The following is a 19,010-nucleotide window of genomic DNA, read 5'->3' on the forward strand; positions in this document are numbered from 1 at the left end:
TTCTATAGGCATTATGCACACCTAAAACAAAGAAAGAAAGAGGCACCAAATAGGTCATAAATAAAATAGACTCCAGGGCCTACAGGCCTACACGCGGCCTTTGGCCAAGACACCGAAGCAGCTCGGAGGGGAGCTGTGTGTCTTCAGGGACTGAGCCCAGGCTTCCCTCCGTCATTAAAAACAGATTAAGGAGGGACACAGCGCGATAAGGACGTGGTGCGGCTTAAAGCAAAAGTGGGAGCGCACGTCACTGCGCATTTGCGGCTCTGCAGACAACAGGCAGCAATAGAACCAGGGGGCACACCTGGATCCTCCAGGAGGGACGGGGCACGTGTTAGGTTTAATTTACTGTCCCTGTTTGTAAAAGACGCTTAATGCAATAAACCCTCTGAACAAGCACATGTGGAGTTTGCAGCACATGGAATTGTTTTTTATCACTATTGTCTTATTTATAATTCGGCCGACCACCGGTCCTTGTGACTTTGTGATTTAGTGACTGTGGTGAACCACAAATGGGCAATAAAGTTAATCTGAATGTGAAAACTGTATTTTAATGATCAGCTTTTGTTGCTCGGAATTAAAGATGCAAAACTATTGGTCCTCCCTCGATACCAAAGACTTCAGTTTACTTTTTAGCTGTTTTTTTTTTTTTAGCTGTTTTTTATTTTTTCAATTATTATTTTACAATAGGCTGCAGTTTCTCCGAGAAAGTCTGATTTCCATAACCTCCCCTCAGGTCATTAGAATCAACATGTAGACAAGTCAGAGGACATGTTGAAAATATGACCAACATAAGAGATGAATTTGAAAACAGCTGCACACCGACAGGTCAATGACTGTGGAAAAGGACTCCTGCGGAGAGGAAAGATGCGCTCAGCCCGAGGAGTGGGCGGGTTAAACTCATGCTCCTTATGAAAAGTCTAATCTTTAAGTCTGATAAATAACCCGACTCAGTGGTTCCCAAAGTGGGGTTTGGGGCCAAAGGTTGACTATACACATCAGATACAAGTTACAACTTTATGTGTATTATCTTAATTGTAATAATTGGGCTTTTTAGCCTGTCATTATTTGCAAATTGTTAAACTTGTATGAAATTAACATGCAAAAACATCGTCCTTTGGATCGATAAGAGGGACTGCAACCTGCTGGAGAAGAGCTGGTCTGACAGAGTCACAAGATGTAACTCTGTAAAGTTGCATAAGCTACAATTTTACCCAAAGTGTTATAGCTGAAAATAAAGGGTTAATATTTTCGTGCCAAAACTGACCAGTTTATAAACAATAGCTTAACTAATGATTTCAATGTGCTCATATTGACCCAAATGTCATTTTAATGCTCAGCTATTCCAATGCTTTTCATAGTAAAACCCTCATACAATCACCTTGATATTATTTACAATAAACGCTGAACAAAATCACTGTGGGTTCAAATGTCAATAAATAACAGCACAGAAAGTAGTAGTCTGATGTTTTTAATACATGGTTTAAAGTACAAAGAAAACACAAACACCATGATTAAACGATTAGAAATTAACATCCCTTCTTCAAAGAAAATTACCATCATTTCAAAATTATAGATCATCTGGTTTATATTAGAACACAAGAAGTAAAATAATTAAAAAGTGTTGGACTTCAGTCCAAAATCTCAGGGTCCACAGCCAAACTGGGACAATTAAACTAGAGGTACCAAATAAGACAGCCTTGATAATACTTAAACATAAAATACTATAATTAGTCATCACATGTACAGTTACAAAGGCTTAGCAGTCTTGAACACTTACAATACACAGAATACACAAAATCAACAACTTATTTTTTTCATCAAGATGCAACATCAAATTTCAAGACATTCACAATCTTTGAACATTTTCAGTATGAAAAACAGAAGGGACTATTCCCTGCAAATATGATTACAGGAAAGTTTTGAAACGTACATTTTAAATTAACAGTCAAATATGAGCATATATACAGTTTTACAAAGGTAGTAAAGGCAACAAAGCTATCCGCAATATTCCCATTAATCCTATATCAGATCAATGCAATAAATTATCCATGACAATACCATTTTGAAAAAAAAAAAATCTTAAAAAAAACTACAAGTTAAAACTTTGTCAAAGTATTAGAAAAGCATCTTTGTTTCAAAAGCGAAATGAGATATTGCACCTTGTAGGTTTTAAACGACACAACAATAAAATGACAATGAAAAACAGCTTACAATGCACCAGAATTAAATTAAACTGTCACACACGGACAATCCTTAAACCAAAGCTTAAACCTTGTAACAAAAATACATTTTCTGTAACGAACAGTGTTGGCTCACTGAATTATCAAGAAAAAAAAAACCTTTTACAAATTTAAAACATTTTAAGACATGCATTATTCAAGACTGCTAAGCAAAAATCATCATAGTATCATTTCATCCCAAGAAAACTAGACTATTGCCTTTTGAAATGTTACAACTGTTGGATTCATTTTGGCAGTACAATCTTTGTCAGACGAGAACAAAACAAAAACAAACAAAACAGCTCAAGTCCTAAAGGGATTCCAAATATAATCTATTCAAAATAACAGTGTACAGAAGCATTTAGTAACAAACAAAAGTTCCTGATTTAGAAATATTACTTTATTATTCTACAGCTAGTGTTGCTCACTAAGAAAGATCTTCAAGGCGTCGCACATCTAAGACCCTTACAAAAAGGGTCGCTTCCATCCTTTACGTGATTCAAGTCTTTAATGATCCTGCACGACAGTAAAAATGCTGTTAGTTTCTGCAGCCACACACACACACACACACACGCACACACGCACACACGCACGCACGCACGCACGTTCACACTGGTCTGACCTGGAGGCTTGGAGCTGTGGTCTGCTGTGCACCCTGATTATAGAAGGCCATCGGTTGTCGGTAAAAATCCACCCAGACATTTAAGTCATTCGAAGTCTGCTGAGATGTTGGGCCAGAGGATTGTCCTGAAAGAGGCAACAATTCATTATAAATCATAAAAGTCCACCACAACCCAAATCAAAATAAAAGACAAGTTGTTTTAGCTAACATTGTTATAGAGCTGAAGTATTTCCACACACATTTAATATATGTGTGTTCTATTCTATTGATTGGGTGAAATGCTACAAAGTGTTTCTTTAATTTATATAATTTAAGTGTGTGCACGCGTTTTAATATTAAACTATTTCAATAGTCCCAAAAGAAATAAACACTCACCCCAAGTCTTGTACTCAGAAGTACTTTGTGCTTGGCTTTGTTGGCCTGCAAAAAGTATTCATCATTACCACAAATATCAAAACAAAATTATACCTGTTTGAAATGTAATTCACTTTTTTAAACTGACATGTTTTAGCGTTTTTGATTTGTGTTTCGGCAGTGAATAGCTGCACATATTCACTTTCTATAGACCACACTTCCCTTTCACAAGGTGTGAAAGAAGCTGTCAGATTAATTCATGACATAAATAATTGTCGGCCTTTTTTGTTGGGTACAAAACAATACATATATCACCATGTTAATGTGAACCAAATGCTTCGCTAATTCTTTCTGAGTGACACTTGCCGAGCTTTTTATAATACTGCTCCCAGTCCATCTGGCCTGTCTGCGATCCATTGTGACCTGCAACCAGACGCAACAGCATCAGCGTCGCTCCTTTGTTCCACCTGCTTCTTTAAGTCGGTCCAAGTGTTTTCAATGTGTCCTAATCGAGAACATGTTTATTCACTCACTGTGGTCCTGCTGCCACATCTGAAGTGAAGAGCCCCATCTTCCAGTCATGTAGGGCTGAGGCCCGCTACAAGGAACATACAAATATAAAGATTAGTATCAAGAAGCCCCGTCTCCTTTGTATTGATCATTCACAAGTTTTTCATTCAATGTAATTTCTTAAAGTAAATAAAGTGTCTTTTGCTCATTTGTTTTAAAAAATAATCCTCTTTAATATCGAATGGTTTTCTTTTCAGTGACACAAACACAATAAGGATCCATTACATTCCTCAAACTACACTCCAAACAAGACCTGTTGATTAAAGACTCGAGAACAACAACAGAGACTGATCATTGATTGAATAACTGTTCCATTCAATTCATTTAACTGCACCACAAGTACTTGATGATGAAAACGGATCTGAGGGATGAGTCTTACTGCTGTGGTGGAGTGGTAGGTCCTTGGCTGAATGGGCTCACACTGAAGCTGCTGTTACCCCCGATGCCTGGGCCCTAGAGCACAGGACGAGGACACAAGTCAGAGACCACACTTGTGTTTAAAAAGGAGTCAGCAGCGATGTCAAAGGGCAGCGCCAGCCGCTGATGCACTCCATTAAGTCCATTTGATGGATTCTTCATGTTTAACCTCTGCTGACATCCTGCTGGCCACCAGCTCCACAGCAGCCCAGCAGCTTGCCACGCTGACATGTGCTCATGAATATGTGACCAGACAATAGTGTAGGCTCAGACCACCTACCCCAATTCTCTCATCGATCAGCTGACGAGCCTTCTCCAACTGCTGAGGAGTCCCACGGATAGAGAAGATGCGTGTGTTGGGATCGGTGTTCGGTGGTGGGTTTCGCTGCAGTTCCACAAAAGCTCGAGACTGCTCTTTGATGTTTTTGATGGTTTCGCCACCTAGAATGGAAAGAGTTTAAGAATAATCCAAAAAGATGCTAGTTGTGAGGTTAGCGCAGCAGCCCGTCAACACTCACAAGGTTGGTTACACATTATATCTTGCGCTTCCACCAAATAAAATAAAAAAGTGATTTTACTTTCTGTGTCTAATTTTTTTGTCCTCAAGGATTTTAAATTGTAGTTAGACGAGGGCTTGAGATTGCTGAGTGAGGCTTTTACCATCATGTGCTTGGCAGAAATGATAGTGCCACCTTGAGACGATGGTGCCGTGCGTTACCACTTATCGCCATTCTCTGGTAACATCCATGAAATTCAGGAAACAATGGAGGACATCATCTACACACCCCTCACCCTGAAGCCCAGATGCCAGCTTCCTGACGTGTGGAGAGCAATTAAACCAGCAGGGGGAAATGAAACATAGAATGTGGGAGAAAAGGCCAAAATTGAAGCGTATCCTCCTTCTGGGATATCGTTTGTCTCTTTTAGTCTTTTTATTCTTGACTCTGTGTTGAGGAGGGAGAGAAGAGGGGGCACTTCACCCCCCAATGCCCATATGAAGGATAAAGGCAGAGGGCGCTTACCCGGGGGACACCGGGGCTGTCCCAACATCAATTACACATTTGTTCACTTGTGGTTGACACTTAGATGACCTCAGCTGACCCCTCAATGAAAACGCTCATCAAAACCCTCTTCTCCTCCCAAAGACTATTCCATGCAACCAACAGACTGCACACAGGCCATTAACCCATTGTCAACCAAATTAAACTTCTGCCTTAATGAAGCCATTATGAGCTCTTCTGGTCAGACAGCAGAGAGCAATGAAGACCCCGACTATTCATTTCATGGACTGGCCTTTAGCAGGGACAGATAATACACAGAGTATTAATGAGACTGGTTTAGTGAGCCATACAAGAGTAACTGGTGACTGTATTCGCTGCAGCACACAGGGACAGGGTCAGTCCTGGAGAAACTGTTGAAACGTGAAAACAAAGATCTGGAGATGCCAAACATATTTCAATAAGTTCTTAAACTTGGATGAGCGAAATGTGTGGCATGAAAACAGTTCAGTCCAACTATAGATTCTTTAATGGCAAGATTTGAGGGACAGTAAAAGACTGTTAATCTAGACAATTTAATTTGACAAACTTGCTCAATGGTTAATGTTCATGTTGGTAAAACTTTCCAAGATCCTATTCCAAGGCCTATAGTCTTTTGTGAGAGTGTAAAAAGTACATAATAGAGCTAAATTACCATTCCCCGTTTACCCTTCGACATTATTTTACATTGCTGAACATAAGATACTGATGCCAAGAAAACTGATAAGGGGGAAAAAAAGACAAAATAACAGAACTTTAGAGCTGGAGCAAAGAAGATCAAAGAGCAATAATAAAAAGATCCAAAATGAATCAAGCACTTCGATCTGGGTGCCATGTCAGGTTTCAGTTTGTTTGTTGTGAATAGTAGCTTCTAAACCATGAGCTCATCTCAACAAGTCAGCAAAAATCAAGAACTCTAGCACTTCTCATTAGTAATAGCGGCAGTAAAGCTGAGGCAGGTTGGTTGGTGGGCGGCTTGCTTCATCATGTAGTGTGGGACTGTGTGTAGGGGGTCAAACTGGAGGGGCACTAGGCTACATATGGCATCGTAAAGATATTAATCACCGTGCTCTTTAAGGGGTTTCTGACAGCACCCAGACCCACCGCCATCTTCACCATATTGGCCCACTTCATATGCTAATGTGCAGAGCGGGAGACGCAACGCCCAGGTTTATTTGTTTCCCTTGCCGCACTACATACACAAAAGCCAGTTGACATTTCTATTGCCATGTTTTTATCTTAGGTAAAGAGGCCCCCGGTGACCCCGCCCACAACCGCGAGCGCACACACAACAGCAGCAAAGCTGCACACACACGCACACACCAGAGTCATGACTCCTTACAATGCAATGGTCAATGACTTTTAAATAGCTGGCAATAGAGTGGGCATGAATAGCCAATAAGCTAATTCCTTCCATTCATTTCCTCGCTGCACTCTATTGGGTTGAAAGACCCTCATTAGATGCCAGGCAGCCTTCCACATGATTGAGAGCTGTTATTATGCACCTTTAACAATTAATGTCACATTACACACATTATCCCCATCATTAAGCCCTTAGTGAAGCCAATGAATGCCACTTGTGCTGTATACATGGGGCTGGAGGGAGAATAGAGGGTGGCCACTCACCCCCCACTTCTCATCAGCTTCACGCATAAGCTGACCAAACACGAGAGGACGAGGCGGTCACACGACTTAGCAATGTTATTAATACACGCATAAGTGAAAATGAATTGACTTCTTACCTTTGCCAATGACGAGGCCACACTTGTCGGCAGGTACTGCGTACGTCACCTCCTGCAATCCAAGTCCTCCGACATTACATTCACCACGGCTACGGCGCCCAGTCATACCTCCAAACCCATCTCGCTCCTAAAGAGAAAAACTTCAATTATGTCATGGGGAAATGACAGACAAATTCATGAAATCTCTTTTTTCCGACAAGTTGGGCTTAGGTACCAAGGCTGAACGTGAATAAAAGCAGAAACACTCATTTTGCATTTAGCTGCTTGTATGCAATAAAGAGTGTAATTATTTCCCTGCATGTATTGGGTGAAATGATTACAATGGAAATTCAACTGAAAGACGTGCAGGTCTTAGTCATTTTGAGGTTTTATGGAAACAAACAAAAAACAGCACACAAACACAAAAAAACACCTGAACATCACGACCTTTTTACTTACAGTATATAATCTAGATTTTAGATTTGTCTGGGATCTGGATTAGACAAATCGAAGGGACAAATCTAGTTTAAAGTTATGCCGAGCCATGTTGCACTCTTAAATTATCTTTATTATCTTTATAATTTAAGTGATTTGAAAACCAGTTTTGTGAAGTCCAACTTTGCTGGTGCAATGATTTAAGTACCTGAGCCGTTTGAACCAATTCATTGATGAGGTGCACCGCATGGTGACAGTTTTCAGGCTGACCCATCACTTGAGCAACTCGTTCAGGACTTACTCCATCATCTGTATAACAGAAGTCTTAAATAAGTTAGTAAAGAGTTAATAACTGTTCAAAACTGAAATGTCTGAGGCAAAGCTTTCAGTGACCTTGCTTGAACTGAATCCGAACGCCAGCATCATTCTGAATCTTCTTGATCATCTCACCATTCCTACCAATAATAATGCCAACAGCAAATCTGGGAACAGCCACCTATCACAAATAGTTCAAAACAACACAATACTGAGTCTAAAATACATTAATAATACAGTGAAATTATATACAGTGTGTAGAAGGCATCTTACATCCACTGTGGTTCCACCAATCTTAAATCCGATGTCTCCTCTCCCTGTTCTGAACTCTGTTTGGTCCTTGTCTCTGATTAGTTTCGCCACAAGTTCACGGGCTTGCTGAAAAACATGAAAAATAATTTTCCTCACTATGGTATTGGGCAGCAAACAAAAGATTAGCCACCTCCTTATAACCTGACACGAGGCAGACTGATATTACAAAAACTCTGTGATATTAATCGTGAACGGCCCGTTAAAATGAGGAGGCCTGGCCTTCAGCAGAGAATTGGAACGAGCTCACTTTAGCCAATCACTAAACAATGAAGTGCTGTGATGGCACAGTCCATCGAATTCGTTTTTTAAAATGTTTTTAAGTAAGTAGCAGCATAGATCACTTTTAATAGAGATAGGCGCTTGTTGTTTTGGCAAATGTAAAATTCATAGTGCAGGCCTATTATTTAAAGCTCAGTAGCTGCGTTTCCATCAGTTGATTTTAAAGCCTTAAGTGGCCTGGACAGAGGATGGACAGACTCTCCCCAAGCTTTTCCTCCTACAGACTGTACCAGACTGGAATATCTCCCGCTACTGCAGACGATATTCCAGTCTTGTGTGTGTGCAATAAAGCAGCCTCGCCCAATGCTGTCCTTGCGCCAGACGGAAGATCGGGTCCTTTGAGTCATATGGTGAAGGCTGGTAAAACTCAGCAACCTGCATAAGGCACCCCAGGTCGAGTTGTGATTGCAGAGCTTTGTCAGAACACACACCATACTTTTAAAAATACAATTGTGTTAAGACTGGAGGGCAGCTCCTGACATTCTCCTAGCAGAGTGATTGATAATTAAGAATTCGGAGTAGAAATGGTCATATATTTGCCTGGACTTTGAGGGGATCTCCAGTGATCCTGAGAGGCTTGTCTGCACCAGTGGGCATGGGGTCGTCTTGAATCATCATCATCTGCACTCCTGCCCTCTCCTGCCATGAGAAGAAATGCCATATCACAATGTTACAACACTTTGCTTTACAAACAAAACGTTTTAAATACTGAATTGGCTTGAGAGTCCTTTGCAATTTGTAAATTTTGGCAAATATACTATACACATTACTATAATGATTAATCCAACAGAATACTACCAGTCCTACAGATCAAACACCTGCAACAACTTTACTGTATCAGAGCCAACACAGACTGACCTGCGACTTCACACACAACACTGCAGATGAGGACTAAGCCAATGGACAATCTTTTAGAAATGTTCCAAAACCTTATGCTGCAAGTACATCTTAATATACAGCATCACTCATTATGCTATGCCCCAAATATTTGCATTATGTCTTTAACCAAAGGACTAGTAATGTATGAGGACAGACCATGTTACGCGTGACAAGAGAAGTTAGTCATACCGAAATACTTTTTTATTCCAAGGACAGCCCCGTTGAGATGAACTATCTCTTTTTCAAGGGGGTCCTGAAAACAAAATAATAAAAAACCGACAGTTTCGCTCTGAAAGCAGAGCTATGAAATGAAAGTGTTGTTTTCTGAGGATGAGATGAGCTGTATCTCTAAAAGGCAGGGGCTGAGGGGCTCATGCTACTGCTGTGGACGGGGCAGAGTAAGTGCTTTATTTGGCATTGCAAAAGCGTATAACGAAACAGTGTCAGGAACAGGAGAGAGCAGCACAGCGGCGTTGGCTGCAGACGCTTTTTGTAAAATCTATTACTTCGGTTTCCATAAAAATGTTTCGCCTTTTAGAGGTGCAACAATGTAGTATATATCCAGAGGGTTCTTTTGCTGGTGTCAAAAATGGCTAATTTTCAATTTTTAAATCAATATTGAACCACCTCAGTAATAGCCCCACCAATAAGATTTTCTATGAAACAAAACATCATGCCTAGAGCGAAAAGTTGGGACAGATGTAAAATCTAAATTACTTATTTTTGCTAAATAATTAATAGTAAATAATAAATTGAGCCCTAACTGCAGTTGAATGTGTTTTAGGCCTTTTTTCTTTTTTTAAAACTAAAACTAGCTTTTAATGCTCTAAGAAATCTCTATTTTTTAGCCATGTGAATAGGTCAAGGTTCACACAGTGGAAAACCATAAACAAGCTAAAAACATCTGCATTTGATATTTACGACAAAGTCCACCATCCTCAACCTTAATAATTAATCATTAATTTAGTCAAATACAAAGCGCCGCCAGTCACATGTGGGATGTTGTTGCTGCTGATGACGAACTGAAAAAGGGAGCCGACTATGCAGCTATCTTACTTTTATTACTCCGATTTTACAAGGATTACAACAAAGACCTGCTGTAGAGGCCGGGATGGAAGGTTATACATTCACTGTTACCATGGAAGTGAATATTGTCCATTGTCCCGACAAAAATAGTATAAAAAGTGAAGTCAAAAGCCATGGCACAACTCTGTTAGCTGCCGGATCATGTCTAACCCAATGTAGTGTCCAAAATCTCCATGCGTTTGTTATGGAAAAAGTAAAACAGCAGGAATTTTCATAATAGGACACCGGTCTGTGATTGGACCAACATTCACGGATATTTCCCGCTCTCAAGTTGGTAGAAAGAGATTGAGAAAAGTTACTCCTAATTATGCGTTTCATACTCAAATATTTTACGTCAGAAAATGGTCCGCGACGAGAGATTTTCCTAATACTGAGTCCGAGTCCGAGAAAGGCGGACATGCAACAACGCTCTATCAGCGCAGCCCAGAGGCAGGAGAGGGAGGGGCTGCTGGAGCGTCAACAGGGACAAAGGAAGAGGAGCGTTTCAGGGGAGATTACACTTAGTCACATCGAGGATCACATTTATTATTTCCTTTGAAGACTAAGAGCTACTGCTTCACTACTGAATGATAACTTGTATTGCCCTTTAATAGCTTTAATTCTGTATAATTTCCCAACAATGCTCACAGAAACAACATGGATACTACAGTCTAGGTTGCAGTGCAGTGTGGCCTCGGGGCAGACCTGGAGTTGCTTGATGGTTTCTCCTCCCTTGCCGATGACCAGACCCACTTTGTTGGCAGGGATAAGGATCTGTTGGATGGCACTGTTGCCGTCCATCTCATTGTGGAAGCCTGGCCCATACCGACACTGCTCCACAATCACATTCAACAGTCTCTTGGCCTGTCTGGAGGTGGGGCGAGGAGTGAGTTTGGTTGAGTGGACCAAAACAGGCATTAATCATCAGAAACACTTCTTCAATAAACAAAATCTTGTTGTCATAAAACAATGTACATTCAGATAATTCAGTGAAGTTGAAAATGTGAACCAAGAGTGGGTTCAAATGCCCAATGTTATATGAATGCTCAATACAAAAGTCAAACTGAACTTACTCGATGTTTTCTGGGCTCCCGGTCAGTGTACAGGGTCTGTCCAACATGCCTCCACTGTCTGTAAAATATTAAAAAAAAAAGGAATGGAAAAAGGAACTAAAAGCATACGCAGATAAACAGTTTAGGTTGTTTTACCACAAAAGGTAAAGCAACATTCTCAGGTTATTGGTATGGCAGTCATTATCTGCGCTAAACTACACAAAAAATATCAATAAATCCTTTGCAAATTCAAAGAGCCCTCATTGAAGCTTTTCCCTTAGTCTGGAGAACACCGGATTTTCGACTTTTGCCGTTTTCTTCAGCACTGATCAAAAGCTACAGTCAATCAGTTCTATTTTTATCATCCTAAGTAACAATATTATATGTTGTAGTTCAGCGTAATTCCACATGGGCTGTCATAGTAGCAGACTTAACTATGCGTGAAGTCATTGGAAACGCATGTTCACTCATTATTTTGTTTACAACAATGAAAGCGGGAGTTTTAACGGTAAGATATAGTGTAAACTTTGATTTTCAATGTCAAATTGGACACAAGCAACAAATATTGTGGACAATTTCAACCAAAACTGCAGTCGAATGTGTGTTTGACCATAACTTTTAGATTTTCAACAAACTTATACTAAAAATTATACTTGAACAATGCCAATATATGTCATTAGTTTAGTTATTTTGTTGACTTTAATGCTTTTTAATGACTTGAGGCCTTCATTTTGGCATAGTGGATTTAAAGACTTTTAACGTTTTTTAATGCCCTGCAAAAACCTTGTTAGTTAGTGATGAAGTTAAAGTGGTGGGTGGATCTGTATGTATCATATGAAAAAGACAAACGATCCCTAGAACATGGCCTATTTAATTACAACAAAACATATTGCACGCCTACCTGATGCAATCTGAATTTTACACCCAGACTCCAACTGAATTCTTGATATTTGCTCCCCTCCTTTTCCGATAACTAAAGAAGGAACCACAGTGAGTCTCTTGCCAAAACAGGACAGTTATTGTTGTGGTAATAGTGCGTCACTTACTAAATCCCACCATTTTATCAGGCACTTTGAAGTCTTCTGTTGCAAGAGCCCTGTGCGACATTAAAGATCAGCAACAAGTCAAACTGAAGTGAAAATTGAAAAAGAAAAGACAAGTGCAAAAGCAAAAAACTCACCTTGAATTCAGCATTGCACTGAAGTGACTACCTGCAAAAGTGAAAAGTAGATTAACGTATGGCCAATTACTATTTATGGAAACAAAACACAGAGGCGTAGCTGAAGGGGAATGGAGCAGAATGAGATGGTCATGCCTATCCATCGTGGTGCGTGACCCTCAGCAGGGACCCTTCACCGACATGGAAATGAGCGGCGACAGTGTATGAGTGAGCGTTTCAATCAGAGCGGCTCTAAAAGAAGGCCGGGATCAGCTGGGTCAGTGGCTGTCTGTTCTGAATTGAATTTTGACAGGTAGCACTAAGCAAAGGTCCAGCCGGGTCAGTGGAGGATGTGCAGCCTCCGCTTTGAACACCTGAGCTGAAATCCAGCAGTTTCAATCAGCTTTATGGTTATTTGCACTGATTGTACAACAACAGGAAAGAGATGTCAGTGAACGCAAGACCTGTCAATACGAAGGTGTTCGAAAGCCATCAAGGAAAATGCATGTAGCACAATACAACACATAAAACGAAGCATGCGACTTTTGAATTGGTTTAGCAGTTCATATTTCAGTGTTTTCTCTGAAATGTTGATCTGCTGTTAACACATTGAGTGCCGAAACCCATGCATTGAGTACCAGAAACGGAAAAATTTGTTGTTGCGTGTTTTTCTTAATTACGAAACTAGACACTTTAATACACCTTATGTGTGATTTTGGTAGCTCTGTGATGAACAGAAGTGAAATAAATGACGATCAAAACCTTGTGAAGAGTCAAGATCTGGACATTTGATACATATTATTGCGTTTCTTCTTTTTTTTTGTGCGCAGGGGTGTGGTGTTGCGTAGCAAACAGCTGTAAACCCGACATTTCTCTCTCGCTCTCTGGAGCACGTTTGACAAAGCATATTCATATCGAAACAGTTGAGATTTTAACGTTTCTCTCAGTTTTTAAATGGTCATAATCGGTCCAAGGACGGCAGAGAAACATCTTGTTTAAGTCACCAGGCTGTTTAAATGCACACACGCTGATTAGCGAAAGCGATCGATAACACGCGGTGTTTCAAAACGTGTCAACAATGTTGTCCTTGAAAATTGACTTGAAACTAATATATTTAGGTAATTGCCATTTCCCATGATGTTAGTGTCCGCCCATAGTGGATAGAGGAGGAGGTGAGGAGAGAGGGGTTAATCAGAAAGGAGAATGTTTGATAAAACATTAATTATCTCCAAATCTAGAAATAAATCAGTCATTTTATCAAATTAGCCTCTGTTTAGCTTTGGATTTCTCAGGAACCGTGGCACGTAGATCTAAGCTGTGTTCACTGTACCACCAGCTTAGATTCTTGTCTTTCAAACGAGCCATAGCATGTGTCCTTAGCTATAACATGCTGTGCTGCTACAAATATCATGAAAAACGGTCTGGATTGTTGGCACTCTCCAGCTAAATCCCCAAAACAGCGCAGCACTCAATGTGTTAAAATAAAAACGAGCCCAAGCACTTGAGGTGACATTTTCAATATGATTACCTCCATTGTCTAGTGAGCGTTTTTGGCCTCCAAAATTGTAGAGGGAGTTATCTAGGACTGGACTGGTGTTAAGGTTCTCCATCGGGTCTCCTCCCATTTTGGCTGCCATCTGTAGACACAAAGACAATTGGAAAAAGGATGAAAAGGTGATGTTTGGAAAATGTTACTTATTTTTCTGCTAGTTCCCCCTTAACCATTTCAGAACATGCCTGAGGTCATTTGCAACAATAAGGAAAAGCATCAAAACTTGGACGTTTGGAGCCAAGTTGTTTTTGTAGATGGAGTCATAAAGGGACAATTCAGGTTTGAACAAAGTGACTTAAGATCACATTTCTAAAGTTTATTGGTTTATAAATAAAATAGTTACTTATTATGTAAGACCTGACAGTAACAAAGTACTCCTGCATAAGTTTATGTCAATAAGTTTTTGTTTCCAGACTGTTTTTCCAGTTTTTTTGTTTTAGATCCTCAAACCAGTCACAATATTGCACAAACACAACTTAACTAAATACAGAGTTGTAAACTTTAATTAGTTCTAGTTCTAATTGCAACAGAGAAAGGGGAGGGGGACTACCTGGCCCAGTGTGGAAAAAGTGAACTCGGCCAAAATTCCTCCACAGCAATATAAAAAAACTCATTACATTACTTTACATTAATTTCAGTTTGTGCTGTCAATGTGGCACAACCAGTTATTAGCTTCAGGGAAGGGGGCAATTATTTTTCCAGTAGAGCCAGATAGGTTTGATTTTTTTCCCCCCATTTATAAATGAAATGATTGGAAAGTGCATTTTGTATTTACTAGGATTGTCTTGTAATAGACAAGGAACGAGGTATCATAAAATTGGTTTCAGAACTGAAATCAGAAGGAGGCGAATACTTTCACAATTGAACAATAAAGGTCTTTTTTCCCCCAATTATTGGCAGATCATCAGTATCATTAAAATATTTAATCATACGCTTTACCTCACAATGTGTGGAACAAACCCTGGAAATTTCATCCATTTTAGCAAAACAATTGAATTATCGCTGGTCAAACGCTAACATTGAGAAAGCCGTGGTGTTGGACTCGTTTACCCACATGTTTTTTTAAAGCTTATAGAGGGTTTGCTCAAGCAGATTCTAAACTGAACCCAATCCAAAGAGTGGCTACATTAATAACTTCCATAACTCGATAGTGCCACTCAAATTCAACTACAACTTTGGCCACTGACAGCACAACACTACACGTGCACATCATAACATGAGAATATCATGAAAAAGTGCATTTACTTCTGTAATTCAAACTGTGACACTAATATATGATAGATTCATTACATGCAAAGTGAGATATGTATAGTCTTTATTTGTCATCATTTTGATTATTATGGCTCAGCCTATAAACCCCCCCAAATTATCATAGTTTCACATTTTCAAGTTGAATTATAGAAATAAATGAACTTTATCATGATTTTCTAATTATATGACGAGCACCTGTATATTCTCTATCATTTCACAAACTACAAACGTCACACACTGACCATTGGGTGCTGCCGTGCTTGAGACAGATCCAATATGACTGAGCTTGTTGCTTTGCCATGGAATGACCCAGATTACCTTTGCCATAAACCCTAATATAAATTGCAGCCATATTTGCCAGAGGAACACTAACATCAGTGACCACTTTGAAACCATTTGTTGCCAACAGGAGACTTGTATATTAATTTCACGCAGACAGCGTTTCCACATTGTGTGCCTTATCCGCGGCAGTCAAATAAAAGGAAGAAAATTGCATAAAATCACACTAAATTGAGGTCTACGGATGACAACCATTTTCAAAATATAAAAGGAACTATGGAAATTCTGTCTTGGTTATCAATTTTCCATCACCTCCACGAGTCATTATCTACTTTGGTGCACAGCGTCAAAAATCAAAAGGATTTAAAATGGATGAAAACATAATTTAACAAAAAGCAACTGCAATGTGTCAATCATCATGTGTCAAGCACTTCACACACGGAAAGACGACTTAACAGAATCGCCAATCTTAAAGTCTTAAAGTCTGCAAAAATAACAACTCTCCTGACAGTGACCAGGGCAGTCGAGCCAAGACAGACTAGTGACTTTTGTATAACCTTCTTCTTTGTCATCAGTGTATTCATTTAATATATTAAGACTTTTGATTCTGTCTTTTGCATGGCAGATCTGTGCCGTTTGAAAAGGAAATGATTTGGGAGACAGCAAGAAGTAACATTGGGGGAATAGTCAGAGTATGGGCACAAACCTGTGGTGAGCTGGAGTAAACATATGGCATACCAGGTGCACATAAACATTTTATATGCCAATTCTGAGACACACACACAGGCAGCTCTAATCACTGATTGTTAAGACTATAGCTTCTTTAAGACTATAGCTTCTTTATAGAATACAAAATGAATATAGCAGTAATGAATATTAATGCTATAGTTCAAGTTGGCACAATGAACATGACTATTATTAAGCAAAGTGGTGTTAGCATTAGCGAGTGGAGGCACAGCTTGGATTTTGGTTGGTCCAGCGAGGAGATTTGACCTCAGTAATATTAAATGGCATTTGTTCCAAACTTTGCTGTGCCGCTTTTGCCTGCTTGTTCTTTGAAGTTTGTATTCAGCATATAACATACAATTAATTCAATTAGACCTAAAGTCGTAAAATAACGTGACATTTTTAACTTGGTGTTCCTCACTTTACGTTGTGCCACTGTATGGTTGAGGTCTATATACTATTATTATTATTATTATTATACAGGGACCCCATTGGAGAGATTTTGGCATATTGTATTGTAAATGATCAGCCTCGTGCGTAAATAAACACATTGTTTTCCGATTTACTAGAATATTATATGTGGAATTGTAGCTTCCATGTTGTCTAAACACACAAACCTCCCATCCCAATAATCGTGTAAACCATTTTATTCTGCCTGTAAAGTGTATGGTTTCACTGATATAGAGGGTGGGATGTAATAGATAAAGGCAAAGTGGACACGGTTTGGGTGAAGCAGGGGAGATTTTGGCCTGACTCCTGCCACAAGGTCCTAGTGACTAGGACGTGTGGCAGGCTAACATGCTAACCATGGCTTTGGTAACTGTTGGAAAAGAAACTCCGTATAACATTTGTTTACAACCATTTCAGCCAAGCCAAAGAAACGGCAGATATTTATTTTCACAAGTAATATTTCACCGTGTCTTTCCTGGGGGCGGCTTTGTCAAGCAACTCACTTTTTGACAGCGCACAAATGGGTTAGCATGCTAGGCTAACTACAACTTTCATGACTTGACAACAGGTTGTCGTGTGTTGCCTTAACTTGTGGTAAAACGTCGACATAGCAAAGGAACACGGTGCTGCCTCACATGGAGACATCGTTGTGATTGGGGCTGCAAAGAAACTGCTGTAGCACATTTTCTATGCACTGTCTAATCTGTCCCGTTCTAGTGCATGTTAGCATGTTAGCACGATGGTACATAGGGGGACATGGGGCAGGGGTGCAGCTGCTCAAAGTCTACATTAACCCAGCCAACGGTCCATAAGGCCACACCGTCAACTCCGCGCAGCTTTTACCTGACGGACCCGGCGTATTGTGTCCGCGAAATCATCTTTTGGTGCTACCGAGGCCTGGCCCTGAAGCAGCTCCGCCATCATCCTCCTCCGCCTCGGCAGCAGCTGAGAGCTGAAGACTGAGAGAAGCTGAAGACTGAGACAAGCGCACTTAAAAAAATAAAAAAACAAAAAACTAGTACACGTGCCAGGCGACAGCGCCGAGACTTTGGGATCTCGCGAGTAGAACTTACAACATGTGCCAAAGAATATCCTTTTGTAGCATCAGATACACTTTACATCAGAGTAATGTGTTGAAACTGCTGCACATTATAAGATTTTGTCTGGAAAGAGCAGCTGGTTATGACAAAAGCTGAAACGCTTGTAAAAATTCAAACACACACAAAACAAAATCTGGAGTCTATATGCTATATGTTTTTTTTTAATATCTGAAATATTTTTACATATCAAAGTCAGACTGTTATTTCTCACCATACTAGAATAATATGGTAAGAAGGACACCCTATGGGCAAGGTAGGCAACACCAGCATAGAACCTCTGGCCTTCAAGATAATTTTTTTTCATATGCCTGTTATAGTACTCTGAAAATATGAGAAAGACAGTCAATTATTTCAGAATTTCCAAACAGAACACCGGTCATGTACTGTATACAACGCTGGCATTTGTAGAAAGTGTTATACTTTGGGCTAAAATCTGCATGTTCGGCCCTTTGCATTGTTACTATGAAGAATATCGGCCCTCCACCTTGCAAACTTGCTTGCCCTCAGGCATGTTATCACCTCTGAAGAAGACTTTGGTGGAAACTATTCAAGACCACCACCAGATCCACATGCAAACTTGTAATTTAGTATGATCATCCGGATCTTGCTAACATATTGCTACCATGTGCTGTGCAATATATTCACATCACATCCACAAGTGGCTGCAAAAAAGATTTAAGAGTATTACTATCAAAGGGTGAACCGGCTGCTGGTTGTCATGTACTGAAGGAACATGAATACATAAGCAGCAGTGTTACAAGTGCACACAATATGGAATATTCAGACTCCATCCGGTCAAACAGCCGTGAACAGGCGCTGTTAAAGCAGGTGTGGGTCCCCCGAGTCCTGCCAATCACAGACTGGGAAGTGATTCGGAGAGAGCCATGTGTTAGCAGGCTGTGGTTATCGTAGCAGGCTGATCAAGTGTCCTGTTTTTGTCTCCGAGAGAATAGGCTCTTGTTCCCAGGGTTCACTGTGGTAGGCCTACATTTAGCACCACAGATAAGCACAGATAAATAAAGCTTTTCACTAAATGACTCCATGAAACCAATACATAAATAAATACATTTTAAAGCCATTTGGCATGTGCAGTTTTTATCACCTACGTGTGGAATTATCAAAGGCAGTATCTCCCCTTTGTCCCTCTTTATTCTGAGACAGAGCCAACAGTAATTGCATTATAATTGCCACAGTTTTGCTATGGGCAATTGGG

General features: G+C 40.0%; 1 protein-coding gene across 2 annotated transcripts; it reads right to left on the reverse strand.

Annotated features, from left to right (window-relative positions):
- Window positions 1-1,475: 1,475 nt before the first annotated feature.
- Window positions 1,476-17,697, reverse strand: fubp3 (far upstream element (FUSE) binding protein 3). Of its 2 annotated transcripts, none has more exons than XM_079551374.1 (19): window positions 17,541-17,697; window positions 13,968-14,076; window positions 12,461-12,491; window positions 12,327-12,376; window positions 12,182-12,253; window positions 11,302-11,359; window positions 10,934-11,096; window positions 8,825-8,923; window positions 7,967-8,071; window positions 7,772-7,874; window positions 7,587-7,702; window positions 6,965-7,091; window positions 4,466-4,626; window positions 4,148-4,221; window positions 3,732-3,796; window positions 3,565-3,621; window positions 3,220-3,264; window positions 2,845-2,969; window positions 1,476-2,738 (listed from the first exon to the last, which is right to left on the reverse strand). In XM_079551374.1, the coding sequence occupies exons 1-19, from the start codon at window positions 17,619-17,621 to the stop codon at window positions 2,730-2,732; spliced, it is 1,650 nt and encodes a 549-aa protein (XP_079407500.1). In that variant the 5' UTR covers window positions 17,622-17,697; the 3' UTR covers window positions 1,476-2,729. The 2 variants fall into 2 exon arrangements, with proteins under 2 accessions (XP_079407500.1, XP_079407501.1); XM_079551375.1 differs by having other exon boundaries at window positions 1,477-2,738; window positions 7,587-7,687.
- Window positions 17,698-19,010: the final 1,313 nt, after the last annotated feature.

This window comes from Gobius niger, assembly GCF_951799975.1.
Source record: "Gobius niger genome assembly, chromosome: 2".
NCBI classification, from domain to species: domain Eukaryota; kingdom Metazoa; phylum Chordata; class Actinopteri; order Gobiiformes; family Gobiidae; genus Gobius; species Gobius niger.